At 35.2% G+C, this 19,420-nt stretch overlaps 1 protein-coding gene across 3 annotated transcripts; it reads right to left on the bottom strand.

The window, feature by feature from the left end:
* Positions 1 to 3,819: 3,819 nt before the first annotated feature.
* LOC306867423 (uncharacterized protein) lies at positions 3,820 to 7,491 on the bottom strand. 3 transcript variants are annotated; one of them, XM_079413067.1, is made up of 4 exons: positions 7,284 to 7,331; positions 7,108 to 7,183; positions 6,019 to 6,412; positions 4,326 to 5,615 (listed from the first exon to the last, which is right to left on the bottom strand). In XM_079413067.1, exons 3-4 carry the CDS (start codon positions 6,065 to 6,067, stop codon positions 4,732 to 4,734), a joined length of 933 nt encoding a protein of 310 aa, XP_079269193.1. In that variant the 5' UTR covers positions 6,068 to 6,412; positions 7,108 to 7,183; positions 7,284 to 7,331; the 3' UTR covers positions 4,326 to 4,731. The 3 variants fall into 3 exon arrangements, with proteins under 3 accessions (XP_079269194.1, XP_079269193.1, XP_079269195.1); XM_079413068.1 differs by lacking the exon at positions 7,108 to 7,183 and having other exon boundaries at positions 3,820 to 5,615; positions 7,284 to 7,491; XM_079413069.1 differs by having other exon boundaries at positions 7,108 to 7,302.
* Positions 7,492 to 19,420: the final 11,929 nt, after the last annotated feature.

The raw sequence follows: 19,420 nt of genomic DNA, 5'->3' as shown, positions 1-19,420 counted from the left end.
TCTCCTCCAAACACGACAAGTTGAGTTTTTACCAAAAAGTTCTATTTTGGTTTCATCTGACCATATGACATTCTCCCAATCCTCTTCTGGATCATCCAAATGCTCTCTAGCAAACTTCAGACGGGCCGGACATGTACTGGCTTAAGCAGGGGGACACGTCTGGCACAGCAGGATTTGAGTCCCTGGCGGCGTAGTGTGTTACTGATGGTAGACTTTGTTACTTTGGTCCCAGCTCTCTGCAGGTCATTCACTAGGTCCCCCCGTGTGAGATCTTGCGTGGAGCCCCAGATCGAGGGAGATTATCAGTGGTCTTGTATGTCTTCGATTTTCTAATAATTGCTCCCACAGTTGATTTCTTCACACCAAGCTGCTTGCCTACTGCAGATTCAGTCTTCCCAGCCTGGTGCAGGTCTACAATTTTGTTTCTGGTGTCCTTCGACAGCTCTTTGGTCTTGGCCATAGTGGAGTTTGGAGTGTGACTGTTTGAGGTTGTGGACAGGTGTCTTTTATACTGATAACGAGTTCAAACAGGTGCCATTAATACAGGTAACGAGTGGAGGACAGAGGAGCCTCTTAAAGAAGAAGTTACAGGTCTGTGAGAGCCAGAAATCTTGCTTGTTTGTAGGTGACCAAATACTTATTTTACAGAGGAATTTACCAATTAATTAATTACAAATCCTACAATGTGATTTCCTGGATTCTTTCCCCCCATTCTGTCTCTCATAGTTGAAGTGTACCTATGATGAAAATTACAGGCCTCTCATCTTTTTAAGTGGGAGAACTTGCACAATTGGTGGCTGACTAAATACTTTTTTGCCCAACTGTATCTGCTTCATTTAAAAACAATAAAAATGGGATAAAAAAATAAATGTCAGTTCAAATTTTTTTTATTTTTTCAGCTTCCAGAACAAGAACATTTTGCACATGTAAACAAAAAACACTACTTTCCTTCATAAAAGTCTAAAGTAAAGAAACTAAAGTGATGAATGAAACTCATAAGAAAACACAATGATATCATTAATATCATGAAGCAAAATGATATACAAGACTAAAACTTTCAGATATTGTTCTTTGGGGAGGAACTCCATCTTTGAGTTGATCTGAATCTCACAGTAAGGTTTCTCTCCAGTGTGGATCCTCTGGTGCCGCTTCAAATGTTCAAAAGTCTTCTTACACTCAAAGCACATATATTCTCTCACACCAGTGTGTATCTTCGGATGAACTTTTAAACTCCACAGTTGTGAAAAACTCTTTCCACACAAAGAACATGAATGTGGTTTCTCCTCTGAATGAACTTTCAGGTGACTCTTCAGGTTTGAAGCCCACGAAAATGTTTCTCTTTTTATAAAAATTTACCACATATTTCATCCCTACATTTATTTGCCCCCAAATTAACAAGCAAGGAAATACATAAAAAATAAAATATACAGAAAATTGAATAAACACCACAATTAAAAGAAACCAAATATAAACAATGTAAAGAAGGATAAAAACTAAAGATTAAACACAGAAAAACAAATAACCCTCTAATTTGAGCGTTTTGTGTTTTATATGGTTCATCACAGATTAATGAATAAATGCAGTTGTGAAAGTTATATCTTGTAATGGTCACAATAGCTGATTGTGTTTTTTCTTGACTTAACAGCAATAAAATGAGCTTAATGTGGCAATTAACAGATCTGAGGTCATCAGCATAATGAATGAGGTGAAAACAGGATCTATTGACATGAAATAAAGAGGATTTTCAGCAGCTGATAATATTGATGATCCTCAGACTATAAACACTCATTAAACAAGACATTCAGGATCATTTCACTTCATACTGAATATTTGCTGGTAGAAACCCATTTTTATCAAACATATGATATGAATCTGAATATGTTTCTAATTTTATTTACCGCATTCATAACAACAAAGTATTTCCCTACAACTTACCGTTTTCTGTGTGAAGAGAAACAAACAATTGACTCTTTAAATATAAGTGTTAGCAGACACACACACAGCACCGAACCTGATGAAAATAATTCAGATACGATTCTGTAAAAATACTGCTCAAACAAACGCTGTAAAGTGTATTTTACAATTAAGTGAAATAATAGTGAACCGTTTACCTCAGAAAACCGCCACACTGAAGCGCGCGCGCGACTGATGACGTCATCACCGCGAGGCGAAACCAACCGTAGATCAAAACATGGAAAGACCTAAAGACAATCATAATATAATCATAATATCTAAATAATATCCATCATAGCCAGCAGAATAGTGACCAGAAATCACCATTATAACATTTAAACATATTTCTGTCATTTTCTGTACTTGTGTAGGAAAAGTTACAAAGTCTCATGAAAAACAAACTTTTCTTCAAATTGTGAATAAAAGGACACAAACAGTGAGTAAAAGACACAGCATTTCTAAACACTGAAGCTGTCAGTCAGTTCAGAACAAACTCACTGTGTGTGAAAACTCCTGTTTGAATCAGTTCATCTGACAAAACCATCTTTTATTCACATTGTGTTTCCGCTGTGTTTGTTGTAATGAGAGGATTTGTGATTGTTAGCAACAGACAGACACATATCTAACTTATAATATAAAATTAAATAGAATAACAATGTGTATAAAATGTAAGAGAGATCGTGTAACTGTTTTAAGTAACATGGCAATTTCACATTGAATTGCTTTATATCTTTTGATACATTTAAGTGCAGCTGTTTAATAATCATTTGAAACTAGCAAACTAACAGCTCCAGTATGAAAGGATGTATCTTGAACTCTGTCATGGAAATTATGTATAAACCCTAATTAAACTATTACATTTACAATGAATTTATATCTGTTTTGTATTACGCTGTGGACGAGCGCTTTGTAAAATGAATGGATGGAAGGTTCAGCTGTGGACACCATCTTCTGGCGACTCTCACAGTGCATTATGGGTATTCTCTAGCTGTTGGGTGCTTCTTGATGCTTTAGTAATGAGTTTGAAGAACCATTATTTTATAAAGCAGTTCATCAGGTTTACTGTTTTAGTATAAACCTAAACCAGTAAATAATATAGATGAGACTTTCTATGTTCAGGGTACAAAACTAATCCTGAAACTCAATTGTCTTTCATTTTCTTGTTTTGATCAAATGTTCAGTGAAAGGAGGTTTGATAAACTTTCAACATCAGAAAGTCACACTAAATATGACCTGAGCTCTTTGTTTTACATTTATTTTCTTGTTCGCTATGTTTGTACTCTAGAAAGCATTCAAATGATGTCACTTCCTGGTTGTTGACATTTTAAAAATGCTTTAGTTTTAAAAAGGAAGAGACGGAATGAAAGGAAATTTTATCATAATGTTGAGGGGAAAATGTTGGGCAGATAATTAATTTTAAATTCGTTAATAATTATGTATCAATTAATATTGGTGTAATTTTTTTATATATTTTACATCAATAGTGTGACATTTTTAATAAAATTGTAAATATTGGTGGTGATCATGTTACCACATTCTCAGACTTGCTCATCATATTCTATCCTTAGATGAAGACCCTTTTATTCTCATAATTGGTTTACCTAAAATGTATTAAAGAATAAACAGTATTAAAGAATTCCATTAAATGAAAGTTACATCTTGTAACATCACAATAGCTGTTAGTGTCATTTGCTTAAGTCTGTTAACAGCAATAAAATGAGCTTAATGTGGCAATTAACAGATCTGAGGTCATCAGCATAATGAATGAGGTGAAAACAGGATCTATTGACATGAAATAAAGAGGATTTTCAGCAGCTGATAATATTGATGATCCTCAGACTATAAACACTCATTAAACAAGACATTCAGGATCATCTCACTTTATTCTGAGTGTTTTGTCATTTATAAAGACAAACCCTTCTTTAGATATCTATAAATGTTAGCAGGCACACAAATAGCACTGAGACCGATAAAAAACTATTCAGAAATGACCCGGAAAAATGCTGATTAAACAAAATAAGAAACAAGTTTTTTTACAATTAGGCCTACGTGAAATAGTGTGAACTGCTCACATCAGAAACTCCACACTGAGGCGAAACCAACGGTAGATGATCAAAACCGCACCAAATTCTGTTTCAAAATACTATAAAACAACGTATCAAACAAAAATGATGTTAAAATAGAGTTTCTGATGTAGACAGACAGACAGTCAGGTGTGAGATGAAATTTAGTTCAGCTTTTAAAAGCTTTATAGGGAAATGTAATTATGGGAAGCCCCAAAAGCAATCATAATATTTCATGGCTTTGAGATGTAACTAAATTTATGAAATTATTCAATCATAACGCAAGAAATATCAGCAGACAACAAAAGTGGACGATAAAAGTTTAATACTTGAAGCAAATATAAAGTAAAAGACTGATCTCTCTCAACTAACAAGATATAAAGCATCTCAAGTGAATAAAAGTGAAATGGATCAGATGCAAATCTACATGACAGAATATCTTACACCTGCATTTGGTAAAACACACCCAAAGCAGAAGAATAACTCATTGTTTTAAAAACAACAGTGAAGATGAAATTAAAATATATACAAGAATAAAATTTAGATATTGTTCTTTGGGGAGGAACTCCATCTTTGAGTTGATCTGAATCTCACAGAATCTGCTGGTCTTGAAGATGAACTTTATTCACTGTGACATTTAGATGATGTTTCTTATCACAGATTAATATGGAAGAGATGCGGTGTAGCACTTGATAGCAGTGGACCTGAAGATAAACTACTTATTGTGATTGTTTATTTTATGACTGCGTAGAGAAGATGAATCAGTGAAAGTCTTCCCGCATGCAGTGCAGTGATACGGTTTCTCTCCAGTGTGAATCCTCTCATGTGTTTTCAGGGATCTTGACCGACTGAATCTCTTGTTGCAGTGTGAACACTTGTAAGGTTTCTCTCCAGTGTGGATCCTCTCATGTCTTCTCAGGGTTTCTGATTGATTGAATCTCTTGTTGCAGTGTGAACACTTGTAAGGTTTCTCTCCAGTGTGGATCCTCTGGTGCTGTTTCAAACCTGTAGCCGTAATAAAAGTCTTCTCACACTCAAAGCACATATATTCTCTCACACCAGTGTGTATCTTCTGATGAACTTTTAAACTCTGCAGATGTGAAAAACTCTTTCCACACAAAGAACATGAATGTGGTTTCTCCTCTGAATGAACTTTCAGGTGACTCTTCAAGCCTGAAGCTCTAAAAAATGTTTTTCCACATTGATCACATTCATGCAGTTTCTCTCCAGTGTGGATCTTCATGTGGTTCTTAAGGGTTGATGATTGTGTGAATCTCTTCCCACACTGATCACATGTGAATGGTTTCTCTCCGGTGTGGATCCTCATGTGGATCTTAAGTGTTGATGATACTGTGAAACTCTTCCCGCACTGATCACATGTGAATGGTTTCTCTCCGGTGTGGATCCTCATGTGAATCTCAAGACTAGATTTGCATGTCAGACTCTTTCCACACTGAGTGCAGGTGAAAGATTTCTCGTCTGTTATTTTCTTTAAATCTTTCTGTTTGGTTTGAGAGCGACTCAAAGGTTTTTCTCCAGTTTTGACATGTTTCTCCTCTTCATTCAGTTTTTCATTCTCCTTGTTTTCTTCAATCAACTCTGAAGTAATAAAAAAGAAATACAAATTCAGTAAATTGTAAAAAAAAATAAATGTGAAAATAAAGGACATGAAAATGAACCCTGATGTATTATTATTATATGTATTATTGTAACTATTACTTAATAATTATTAAAAAAAATTCAACAATTGAGGCACAATTTGGAGATGTTTTTGTAGCAAGAATAAATATGTTTGATCAACTACACAATCGATTTATGTTGACAAATAAATAAAAATGTACCCAGTTTATAAAAAGTACCTTTGTCATTTGCTGCTTCAGCTAAATTATTGCACAGCTTTTACTAATTTTGCTACTGCAACAACAAATCTAAAACTGCTTGAAGCTTTATAACATTATTGTTCCTCAGCTTCATTGAAGAGGGATCAAGAATAATCACCAACCTGTTTGTTCTTCAGTGTGTTTCATTCTGCAGGGTTCTGAATCTCTCATGTTCTCTCTGTCCTTCAATAAACTCTGTCTCTGCAGATTTCACTTCTTCCTGATGCTCTGATGCTCGTCTTCACTTGTAGACTGATGAGAATATTCCAGCATTTATTGCTGAACTGCAGTGGGAGGAGCTTCACTGAAGGTGTGACTGTTGTGGGAGGAGCTTCACTGAAGATGTGACTGTTGTGGGAGGAGCTTCACTGAAGGTGTGATTGTTGTGGGAGGAGCTTCACTGAAGATGTGACTGTTGTGGGAGGAGCTTCACTGAAGGTGTGATTGTTGTGGGAGGAGCTTCACTGAAGATGTGACTGTTGTGGGAGGAGCTTCACTGAAGGTGTGATTGTTGTTCTTGAAAAAAATCAAGAATTTAGTTGTTTCTGCTGATTCTAACCAAGTATTTAAATTTTTTTTGAGTGCAGTGCAAAGCATATTCCTATTTTTGTCTCTTTTTATAAAAATTGACCACATTTAATCCCTACATTTATTTGCCCTCAAATTAACAAGCAAGGAAATACATGAAAAATAAAATATACAGAAAATTGAATAAACACCATAATTAAAAGAAACCAAATATAAACAATGTAAAGAAGGATAAAAACTAAAGATTAAACACAGAAAAACAAATAATCCTCTAATTTGAGTGTTTTGTGTTTTATATGGTTCATCACAGATTAATGAATAAATGCAGTTGTGAAAGTTATATCTTGTAATGTCACAATAGCTGATTGTGTTTTTTCTTAAGTCTGTTAACAGCAATAAAATGAGCTTAATGTGGCAATTAACAGATCTGAGGTCATCAGCATAATGAATGAGGTGAAAACAGGATCTATTGACATGAAATAAAGAGGATTTTCAGCAGCTGATAATATTGATGATCCTCAGACTATAAACACTCATTAAACAAGACATTCAGGATCATCTCACTTCATACTGAATATTTGCTGGTAGAAACCCATTTTTATCAAACATATGATATGAATCTGAATATGTTTCTAATTTTATTTAAAGCATTCATAACAACAAAGTATTTCCCTACAATTTACCGTTTTCTGTGTGAAGAGAAACAAACAATTGACTCTTTAAATATAAGTGTTAGCAGACACACACACAGCACCGAACCTGATGAAAATAATTCAGATACGATTCTGTAAAAATACTGCTCAAACAAACGCTGTAAAGTGTATTTTACAATTAAGTGAAATAATAGTGAACTGTTTACCTCAGAAAACCGCCACACTGAAGCGCGCGCACGACTGATGACGTCATCACCGCGAGGCGAAACTAGTGATGGGTCGTTCTTGAACGATTCGTTCATTTTGAACGAATCTTTAATGTGACTCGGGAAGAACGAGTCGTCTCGGGGAGTGATTCGTTCAGTCGCGCATGCGCATTATACAGCATTCTCGGGTTTGAGTCGTTCGTTCATCACGTGACAGCCCCATACGCTTAACCAATGCAGCCTGAGCCGGAAAGAGAATTGATTAGGTGTTCTATATCTTTTTTTTTTTTTTTTTTTTTTATTGAACAATATCAATTTACAAACTCAAATAGGGAACAATAAAATGCCTATTACAAAATATATACTTTTCCAATCATATCACCATCATACATAAATGTCCATGTGTATATATCTCTGCATACAATAACACAAACAAAACAAAACAAAACAAAACATTCTTTAAACCTTACTGGGGGGTTGCGAGGAGAGAAACAAAATAAAGAAATAAATACAGGTGCAAAGTCTTACCAAACTTAAAAGGAAAGAGACTCATACATAGTTTTGTACAATTCCTCAAGGGATTGATTATCTTTGGATAAATGTTTTAAAGATTCTAAGTATTTTTACATTCATTTTTAAAGTAATTTAAAGAGGGTTTACTGTTATTCCACTTACTTTTGTGTACATGATATTTACCCATTGTAATAATAATGTTTAACATGAATGACATCTTTTTCGAAAGACCATCTGCATAAACCAAAACCTGAAACAATGATGGAATATCAGTGTTGATATCAATATTTACCCAACTGAAAATATCCTGCCAGAATTTCAGTGTTACTGGACAAGAAAAAAATAAATGTTCAATGGTTTCAGGCTCTTCTAAACAAAAAACACAGGGATCTGCCTCAAAACGGAATCTTTTGCGTAACATTTCAGCAGAGGGATACACATTATTAATAATCCTAAACTGAATATCCTTCATTTTAGGTAGAATTGGCCATTTAAGATAATTACAGAATTTGTTTTTAAACATTTCATTTTCAAATTGTTTTAATTTTGAAGGTGTATTGAAATCTGAAAATAACTTACATTTTAATACATTCCCTATTACTTTGTTATTACATTTTTTGTCTCCAATATAAACTTCTCCAATCTTTAATTGGGGCAGTTTAACAGATACCTTCGAATATGTAAGAGTGTTTTGTATTAACTGTTTTAAAGCAAGAGGGATGGCTTTGCACAATGTATTAAATTCTCTAAAGGAACATTTTATCTCAAATTTCTCCATGAATGTATTATGCTGAATAATTTGACCCGTTTCATCTAAAAGATCTACAACATATAAACATTTTTTTTCATACCACTCTTTTTTGAATACTGTCTTTCTATTTATTGTAATGGTTCTGTTGTAGAACAATGCGGTGAAACATTTTGGGTGAATATCATTTTCCAATAAAACAATATCTGTTTGTGGAATTTTGAAAGTTTAATTGGCAATTTGGAAACCTCAAAATCACATTTCAGTAAAAAATCTAATCCTCCAACTTTCTCGAATACAGACTTTGGTATATGAAACCACAATGAGTTAGGCTGTGCTAAATACATTTTAATCCAATTCAGTTTAAGTACTCCAACCATTGCATCAAATTCAGAGGCTTTCAGACCTCCATTTTTATATTCTTTAATCATCTGAGATTTTTTTATATAATGAGTTTTGTTTTTCCATATAAAATTAAACAAAATAGAGTTGACCTTTTTTATCAGCTGAGGAGAAACATACAGAGAGTAACATGGGTAAATAAGTTTAGATATGCCTTCTGCTTTGGTCAAGAGTATTCTGCCCATAATAGACAGATCTCTCATAAGCCAATGATTAAGGGATTTTTTCATACTATCAATTCTCTCTTCTATATTTACTAATTATCTCGTATGTATTTCTTTAAACATTCTTAGACCTAAGTATTTCACTTCAGATTTAACAGGAATGGATTCTATATTTTCTTCATTACATGAAAACAGAGGCAAAAGTTCACGTTTTTGTAAATTTAGGCATAAGCCTGATGCTCCAGAAAAAACTGAAATAATATTCAGAGCTTTTTTAACTATAGATTTATCTTTTAAAAATATTACTGTATCATCAGCAAATTGACTAATTCGATATTCATAATCAGAAATGGTAATTCCTTTTAATTGAGGATGGTTGACAACTAAGTAAGCTAACATTTGAGTGCATAGTATAAACAGTTTTGGAGAGATTGGACAACCTTGTCTAATTCCACGCAAAATTTCAATTCTAGGAGTCATACCTGGATTAAGGGATATATAACTATAGATGTTGTTATAGAACATTTTAATAACCTTACAAAACCCTTCCCCAAAACCAAACAATCTAAGCGTCGTAAATATAAATTCATGCTCAACGGTGTCGAATGCTTTGAAAAAATCAATAAACAAAATTAGGCTTTCTGATTGTATCAATGACTGATAGTCAATCATATCCAAGATTAATCTAATATGGTTTTGAATATATCTTCCCTTGATGAATGCTGACTGATATTCCTCTACAAGTTTCCCAAGTACCAAGTTAAGACGATTAGCATACACCAGGGCAAGTAATTTATAATCTGTACATAACAAAGTTATTGGTCTCCAATTATCTAATAATAACAATTGTTTTTTAGGTTTGGGTAGCAAGGTTATTAAACCTGTTTTCATAGTAGGTGATAAACTTCTTTCCTGAATGCATTCTAAAAATGCATTATATAATAACTTCCGAATATCTTTCCAAAAATGTTTTAAAAATTCAGTAGTTAAACCATCAATACCTGGTGATTTACCATTACTCATTTGTTTTAAAGCTATATCCATTTCCTCTAAAGTCAACTCATCATCAATTAAGATTTTGTCTTCCTCATTCAGTTTATGTATTTTATCTCTTATAATCCCAAATAAAGAATCACACTCAGCTTTATTATAATTGGATTTATAAAGATTAGAATAGAAGAGCAAAATTTCATTTTGAATTACATCTTGATCATCTATTATATTTTCATTAATCTTAAGCTTATTAATCTTTTTCTTTGTTTGCCTTTGTTTTTCAAGACCAAAAAAATATGATGAACTTTTCTCTCCCCTTTCAATCCATCTCGCTCTCGATCGAATATATGCTCCTTTTGCTTTTTCTGAATACAATTCATCTAGTTGAGATTGCAGTGACTGTAACTTTGCTGAATTTTCTGGTGATTCTTGTGTATTTACAACCAACGAGTTTATTTCTCCAATCAATTCCCTTTGTTTCTGTTTTCTCCTCACTGATAAAAATTTACCTGTATCAATTGCTATTTGTTTAACCTTAAATTTAAACCATTCCCATTTATTTAAGTTAGACATATCTAGTTTATCAATCTCTTCAATGAGAGCCAACACTTGTTGGTAAAATCTATCATTCTTTAACAAGTCATTATTAAACTTCCAAATATTAGGAGAAATTTGAGATTTCTTAAGGACTGATAAAGACAGGGTAACCATACAGTGATCTGTAAGTGGAGCTGCTGTAATTTTACATTCCGAGACAATTTTACATAGTTCACAAGAAATAAGCCAATAATCTAATCTTGAACATTGTCCATTTCCTGAGGGGTTAAACCATGTATACTGAATGCTGTTTGGGTTGGAAACCCTCCAGTAATCAACCACATTTACAGTTTTACAGAAATTCAATATAGTATCATTATACACAGAATGTGAAGCTCTTTGAGGTCTCCTGTCTAGCCATGAATCAGGGACAATATTAAAGTCACCCCCTATTATCACATTTTCTGCATTATACTTTTTTTCCCATTCATTAACCAATTTCCCAAGTTTCTCAAACATTTCTCTCTTTGCTATTATAACCATAAACACAGAGTAATATGTAACATTTGTCATGTATTTCTACTGCTAACATTAGCCAATGGCCTTCTGTATCCCCTTCATGAAAAATTACAGTGCCTTCAAATCTGTTAAATAATACCATCACTCCAGCCGAATGCGAAGATCCATGCGCAAACAATACTAAATCACCCCACTGAACTTTCCAAAATCTTTCATCATTTAACACAGAATGAGTCTCTTGTAAGAAAACACAGTTTGCTTTTTGTTCCTTGCAAAATAAAAAAATTGCTTTCCGCTTAACACTGTTTTTTAACCCCCTAGCATTCAAAGATAGAAAAGAAATAGACATAAATTAAATTAACGTTTAACTATCTCAGCACACACTCAACTTTAAATGCAGGAGTGAACATGTTGTCCTTAATTACTCTACAAAACCATACCAACTAGAACATATAGTTCTACCCTTTGGTAAACCTCTTTTCTTAAACAGACTTTTTTTTTTTTTTTCCAGATTATTTCCATCTGATCTGATTGCGGCAACCTTGAATACTTTAACAAGAGTCTACCTGTTACCTTGTGATCAGTCACGGGTCAACTCTAAGTCCATCAATAAGTGCATATCCTTCTTTTAGGAACGCTCTCTTCCCGCTTTTTCTGGCTTCTTGCACTTTTGGCCACAACTTAGCACGAGCTTCGCGATCTTCCTTTGAAAAGTCTTCTTTGAAATGAATGTTCATCTCTTTACACACTCTTGCCTCTCTTGATTTTTTCCACACTTCATCACGCACAGTCCGCATCGCAAACTGAATGATCACAGGCCTGGGTAACTTGTTGGTAGCCGCGTCATTTTTTCTTCCTAACCGATGCACTGTATCCACCGACTGCCGGAGCTTCTCCACTGACCAAGGAACCACCCGGGTAAGAATTCCGATCACGGTATCTCTTGTGTCTTCTTTTTCCTTTTCTGGAAGACCGATCAGTCTGAGATCCCATCTTCTCTTGTATCTGGCATGCTCCAAACACTGCTGTCTCAGTGAGATATTCTCTTTCCTCAATTCTGCTGCTTCCTTTTTCAGTTCGCCGATGTCTTCTTTATTCTCTTTAACTGCGTGTGCATTTTCCTCCATTGTCTTTTCAATTATTTTCAGTCGTTTATCTTGCTCGTCAAATCTCTTGATTAGCGTTTGAATTGCATCGAAAATCACTTCATTTGTTATTTCGTCTGTTTGTTTATTTTTAATTTTGTCTTTTGCCTTTGTTCTTATTTTCTTGGGATTCGGGCTGGGCAGAGGTGTATGGTCATATCTTGTTTTTGCAGTTTCTACCATCATATCTTCAATTTCTTCTTCATCACATGCCTCTGCAAGAGCGGTCAAGTTATAATCATGGTCATGATCAACTAGCCCGGTATCTGCTTGATTGGTGTTTGCCATCGTTTTTCTTTAAAGACAGGGAGAAATTTGCGCAACCAGTCCACAAGTTGAATCAAACTTGAAAATAACTAACTTCAGGTTGTTGGTTTTTTTTTTTTCAGAGGTATCAATTTTAGGACATTTTCAAACTATTTTCCTCAGAGCCTGCATAAACGCGACCGCTCACTCCGCCATCTTGGAATTCCCCAGGTCTTCTATATCGAGTCTCGGGTTTGAGTCGTTCGTTCTTTTGTCACGTGACGTGACAGTTTTGGACAGAGAAATTAATTTACAACCTTCCTTACAAACGGGTGCATAGTCATTATTATTATTAGAATCAGAATCAGAATCAGAAAGAGCTTTATTGCCAAGTGTGTTTGTACACACAAGGAATTTGTCTTGGTGTTATGAGCTACCAGTCCAGAAAGTACAAACATAGTGCAGACAACATATAATTAAGGTGATAAAGAACACTAATGAAGAGAATATACAATAATTAAGAATAACAATAGTAATAAAATAAAAATATACAGAAAAGAGACATGACCATAGTCCGAACTGTGAATGTGCATGTGTCCTATGTACAGATGAAGGTTTGGTGAGTTATTTACAGATGTACAGTACCGGGGTGTGTTATGTGTTGTTAAGGTGGGATACGGCCTGGGGGAAAAAACTGTTCTTGTGTCTGGCTGTTCTGGTGCTCAGTGATCTGTAGCGCCGGCCAGAGGGCAACAGTACAAAGAGAGAGTGAGCTGGGTGTGAGGGGTCCAGAGTGACTTTCTTAGCCCTTTTCCTCACTCTGGAGGTGTAAAGTTCTTGGAGGCTGGGCAGAGGGGCACCGATAATTCTCTCAGCAGTCCTAACTGTCCGTTGTAGTCTTCTGATGTCTGTTTTGGTAGCTGAACCAAACCAAACAGTTATAGAAGAACATAGGACAGACTCGATGATTGCAGAGTAGAACTGTTTCAGTAGCTCCTGAGGCAGGTTGAACTTCCTTAGCTTACCTCTGCTGGGCCTTTTTCGCAATAGAGTCAATGTGATTGTCCCACTTCAGGTCCTGAGAGATGGTGGTGCCCAGGAATCTGAATGACTCTACTGAAGTCACAGTGCTGTTCATGATGGTGAGTGGGGGGAGAGCAGGGGGGTTTCTCCTGAAGTCCACTATCATCTCCACAGTTTTGAGCGTGTTCAGCTCCAGGTTGTTAAGACTGCACCAGACAGCCAGCTGCTCAACCTCCTGTCTGTAAGCAGACTCGTCACCGTCCTTGATGAGGCCTATGACTGTAGTGTCGTCCGCAAACTTCAGGAGCTTGACAGAGGGGTCCTTTGATGTGCAGTCATTCGTGTAGAGGGAGAAGAGCAGTGGGGAGAGAACACAACCCTGAGGGGCGCCAGTGCTGATGGTGAGAGTCCTGGATGTGAGTTTGCCCAGCCTCACTAGCTGCTGCCTGTCTGTCAGGAAGCTGGTGATCCACTGACAGATGGAGGAGGGCACAGAGAGCTGTCTCAGTTTGTCTGAGAGAAGGTCAGGTATGATGGTATTGAAGGCCGAGCTGAAGTCCACAAATAAGATCCTTGCATAATTCCCAGGTTTGTCGAGGTGTTGCAGGATGTAATGCAGTCCCATATTGACAGTGTCATCCACAGACCTGTTTGCTCTATAGGCAAACTGAAGAGGATCCAGCAAGGGTCTAGTGATGTCCTTCAGGTAGGCCAGGACCAGTCTCTCAAGTGACTTCATGACCACAGACGTGAGTGCGACAGGTCTGTAGTCATTAAGTCCAGTGATTTTGGGCTTTTTGGGGACGGGAATGATGGTGGAGCGTTTGAAGCAGCGGGGAACTTCACACAGCTCCAGAGATCTGTTGAAGATTTGTGTAAAGATGGGGGCCAATTGGTCAGCACAGACTTTTAGACAGGCAGGTGAAATACCGTCTGGTCCTGAAGCTTTCCTAGATTTCTGTTTTCTGAAGACCCGGTTCACATCCTCTACACAGACTTTAAACGCAGGTAGAATGGTGGGGGAGGGAGTAAGGGGGGTTGCAGGGGGGGAAGGTGAATGTGTGAAGTGCAGATCAGAGCGGGTGCTGGGTGTCAGTCTGGCCTTTTCAAATCTGCAGTAAAACACATTGAGATCGTCAGCCAGTTGTTGATTCTCCACAGACTGTGGGGGTGGTGACTTGTACATGGTGATGTTCCTCAGACCAGTCCATACCGACGCCGGATACCAGTCCATACCGACGCCGGATCGTTGGCTGAAAGTTCTTTTTTCAACTTCTCAGAGTAGTTCTTTTTAGCCACTCTGATCTCCTTTGTTAGTCTGTTCCTGGCCTGGTTATACAAGATTTTATCCCCACTTCTTCTTATTATTATTATTATTAGAATTATTAGTATTATTATTTACTCTTACAGTTATGTGATGCTTTTCTGGTCTCAAATTATTGCTTTTAATTTCTGTCACATGGTTCTTTTCCATAACACCATGTGGTAAAAAAAGATAATAACGAGTTGGTTAACCTCTTCTTGCACTACACATATATCTGCACAGTTTTGTTTTATTTAACTGGTTTGCACTCTATCTATTCTGCCATGTGCCTTATGCCACTTTATCTCTTTTTTATTTTTCTACAAACGTCCTCATTTGTATATCTGTATAGTTGTATGTACATATGTTTAAACTGTATTTATCTGTATTTGAACGTCTACTGTCAGTGTTTAATGTTAACTGTATGCACCAAGGGTCTGAGAGTAACACAATTTCAGTTCTCTGTATGTATGTGCCGTACATGTGGAAGAATTGACAATAAAGCAGACTTGACTTGTTATGCTTTGTTTTTATTTATTTATTTTAGTCTAATCTTCATAAAATACAATACCTTGTTGTATTTATGTCTTTTGAGTTAACCCTTTAGATTGGACTATAGTGTTACTATACTTTTGTAACATATGACACTTTAGACATTAACACTCTGTACACACTCCTGAATTGTTTTTTATTGTTTATTTTTGTGCCAGAAAAAGCTATAGCAAAGAGGATAACTATTCCAAAATGAATTTAAACTATTTAAATAAAAAATACAAGAAAATTTAAATATACTAAAGCTACAGAGCCTTAAAAAACTAAAACAAAATACTGCACAACAAGCTAGGCTTTTTTTTATAATAAAATAAATAAGCTTTAAAATAAATAAAATGAACAGACCATTTTTATTTATAGGAAAATGCTTATTACACATATTTTGATAATTTTATGATAATTCTTAAATATGATCCAACATACAAAAAATACAGTTTTACTTTATAGTAGCCTATTTGATGTGTACTGATCCGGCAAGTGGTCACGTGACAAAAGAACGAACGACTCAAACCCGAGACTCGATATAGAACACCTAATCAATTCTCTTTCCGGCTCAGGCTGCATTGGTTAAGCGTACGGGGCTGTCACGTGATGAACGAACGACTCAAATCCGAACACTTGTCAGATAAGAGGTGGTGCGCTAATCATAGACTAAAGACCCAGGTAAACAATTAAGTAATATTTTCTGTTTCTTATAGCATAGTTTTGTATTGTTTGTAGTGTGATAAACGTTTGCATAAGTAGTAGATGTGTTTGGAAAGTAACACATAACATTTGAATTATATTTTGCTAAAATGAACGAAATGACTCGAAAAAAGATTCGTTCATTTTGCTGAACGAGACTCGAAGGTCCGAGTCGGTAAAATGATCCGAACTTCCCATCACTAGGCGAAACCAACCGTAGATCAAAACATATGGAAAGACCCAAAGACAATCATAATATTATCATAAAACATATAAGACCCAAAGACAATCATAATATTATCATAAAACATATAAGACCCAAAGACAATCATAATATTATCATAAAACATATAAGACCCAAAGACAATCATAATATTATCATAAAACATATAAGACCCAAAGACAATCATAATATTATCATAAAACATATAAGACCCAAAGACGATCATAATATTATCATAAAACATATGGAAAGACCCAAAGACGATCATAATATTATCATAATATCTAAATAATATCCATCATAGCCAGCAGAATAGTGACCAGAAATCACCATTATAACATTTAAACATATTTCTGTCATTTTTTGTACTTGTGTAGGAAAAGTCACAAAGTCTCATGAAAAACAAACTTTTCTTCAAATTGTGAATAAAAGGACACAAACAGTGAGTAAAAGACACAGCATTTCTAAACACTGAAGCTGTCAGTCAGTTCAGAACAAACTCACTGTGTGTGAAAACTCCTGTTTTAATCAGTTCATCTGACAAAACCATCTTTTATTCACATTGTGTTTCCGCTGTGTTTGTTGTAATGAGAGGATTTGTGATTGTTAGCAACATGAATATAAATATGACCTGAGCTTTTGTTTTACATTTATTTTCTTGTTCGCTATGTTAGTACTCTAGAAAGCATTCAAATGATGTCACTTCCTGGTTGTTGACATTTAAAAAATGCTTTAGTTTTAAAAAGGAAGAGACGGAATGAAAGGAAATTTTATCATAATGTTGAGGGAAAAATGTTGGGCAGATAATTTATTTAAAATTAGTTAATAATTATGTATCAATTAATATTGGTGTAATTTTTTTATATATTTTACACCAATAGTGTGACATTTTTAATAAAATTTTAAATATTGGTGGTGATCATGTTACCACGTTCTCAGACTTGCTCATCATATTCTATCCTTAGATGAAGACCCTTTTATTCTCATAATTGGTTTACCTAAAATGTATTAAAGAATAAACAGTATTAAAGAATGCCATTAAATGAAAGTTACATCTTGTAACATCACAATAGCTGTTAGTGTCATTTGCTTAAGTCTGTTAACAGCAATAAAATGAGCTTAATGAGGTAATTAACAGATCTGAGGTCATCAGCATAATGAATGAGGTGAAAACAGGATCTATTGACATGAAATAAAGAGGATTTTCAGCAGCTGATAATATTGATGATCCTCAGACTATAAACACTCATTAAACAAGACATTCAGGATCATCTCACTTTATTCTGAGTGTTTTGTCATTTATAAAGACAAAACCTTCTTTAGATAGCTATAAATGTTAGCAGGCACACAAATAGCACTGAGACCGATAAAAAACTATTCAGAAATGACCCGGAAAAATGCTGATTAAACAAAATAAGAAACGTGTTTTTTTACAATTAGGCCTACGTGAAATAGTGTGAACTGCTCACATCAGAAACTCCACACTGAGGCGAAACCAACGGTAGATGATCAAAACCGCACCAAATTCTGTTTCAAAATACTATAAAACAACGTATCAAACAAAAATGATGTTAAAATAGAGTTTCTGATGTAGACAGACAGTCAGTCAGGTGTGAGATGAAATTTAGTTCAGCTTTTAAAAGCTTTATAGGGAAATGTAATTATGGGAAGCCCCAAAAGCAATCATAATATTTCATGGCTTTGAGATGTAACTAAATTTATGAAATTATTCAATCATGATGCAAGAAATATCAGCAGACAACAAAAGTGGACGATAAAAGTTTAATACTTGAAGCAAATATAAAGTAAAAGACTGATCTCTCTCAACTAACAAGATATAAAGCATCTCAAGTGAATAAAAGTGAAATGGATCAGATGCAAATCTACATGACAGAATATCTTACACCTGCATTTGGTAAAACACACCCAAAGCAGAAGAATAGCTCATTGTTTTAAAAACAACAGTGAAGATGAAATTAAAAATAAATGAGCCTCTTTTTCAGCTTAATCAACAAGAACATTTTGAACCTGTAAAAAACCTTCTAGGAATATGCATTAGAATAACATTTTGAGCATAAAATTAAACTCATAATATATACCATAAAGCAAAATTTTATACAAGAATAAAATTTAGATATTGTTCTTTGGGGAGGAAATCCATCTTTGAGTTGATCTGAATCTCACAGAATCTGCTGGTCTTGAAGATGAACTTTATTCACTGTGACATTTAGATGATGTTTCTTATCACAGATTAATATGGAAGAGATGCGGTGTAGCACTTGATAGCAGTGGACCTGAAGATAAACTACTTATTGTGATTGTTTATTTTATGACTGCGTAGAGAAGATGAATCAGTGAAAGTCTTCCCGCATGCAGTGCAGTGATACGGTTTCTCTCCAGTGTGGATCCTCTCATGTCTTTTCAGGGATCCTATCTGACTGAATCTCTTGTTGCAGTGTGAACACATGTAAGGTTTCTCTCCAGTGTGAATCCTCTCATGTGTTTTCATGGTTCCTGACCGACTGAATCTCTTGTTGCAGTGTGAACACATGTAAGGTTTCTCTCCAGTGTGGATCCTCTCGTGCTGTTTCAAATGTTCAGCTTTAATAAAAGTCTTCTCACACTCAAAGCACATATATTCTCTCACACCAGTGTGTATCTTCTGATGTGCTTTTAAATTCTGCAGATGTGAAAAACTCTTTCCACAGAAAGAACATGAATGTGGTTTCTCCTTTGAATGAACTTTCAGGTGACTCTTCAGGCCTGAAGCTCTAAAAAATGTTTTTCCACATTGATCACATTCATGCAGTTTCTCTCCAGTGTGGATCTTCATGTGTCTCTTAAGGTTTGCTGATTGTGTGAATCTCTTCCCGCACTGATCACATGTGAATGGTTTCTCTCCAGTGTGGATCCTCATGTGATGTTTGAGATGCTGTTTGTTTCTTAAACTGTTTCCACACTGAGTGCAGGTGAAACTTTTCTTGTCTCTTCTTTTCAGTAAAGAAACTCTTTCAGTCTGTGAGTGAGTTTTTTCTCCAGTTTTGACATGATGTTGTTTCTCCTCCATTAGATCTGAAATTAAAAA

The sequence above is a fragment of the Barbus barbus genome, assembly GCF_936440315.1.
Source record: "Barbus barbus genome assembly, chromosome: 49".
NCBI classification, from domain to species: domain Eukaryota; kingdom Metazoa; phylum Chordata; class Actinopteri; order Cypriniformes; family Cyprinidae; genus Barbus; species Barbus barbus.
The sequence above is the reverse complement of the archived record's forward strand: the minus strand, read 5'-3'. Positions and strand labels throughout refer to the sequence as shown.

Coding starts and splice junctions, on each gene's coding strand:
- LOC306867423 (XM_079413068.1), bottom strand. CDS start 6,067: ATGAGAGATTCAGAACCCTGCAGAATGAAACACACTGAAGAACAAACA. Junction 5,616..6,018: donor ACACACTGAAGAACAAACAG/GTTGGTGATTAT, acceptor TTATTACTTCAG/AGTTGATTGAAGAAAACAAG.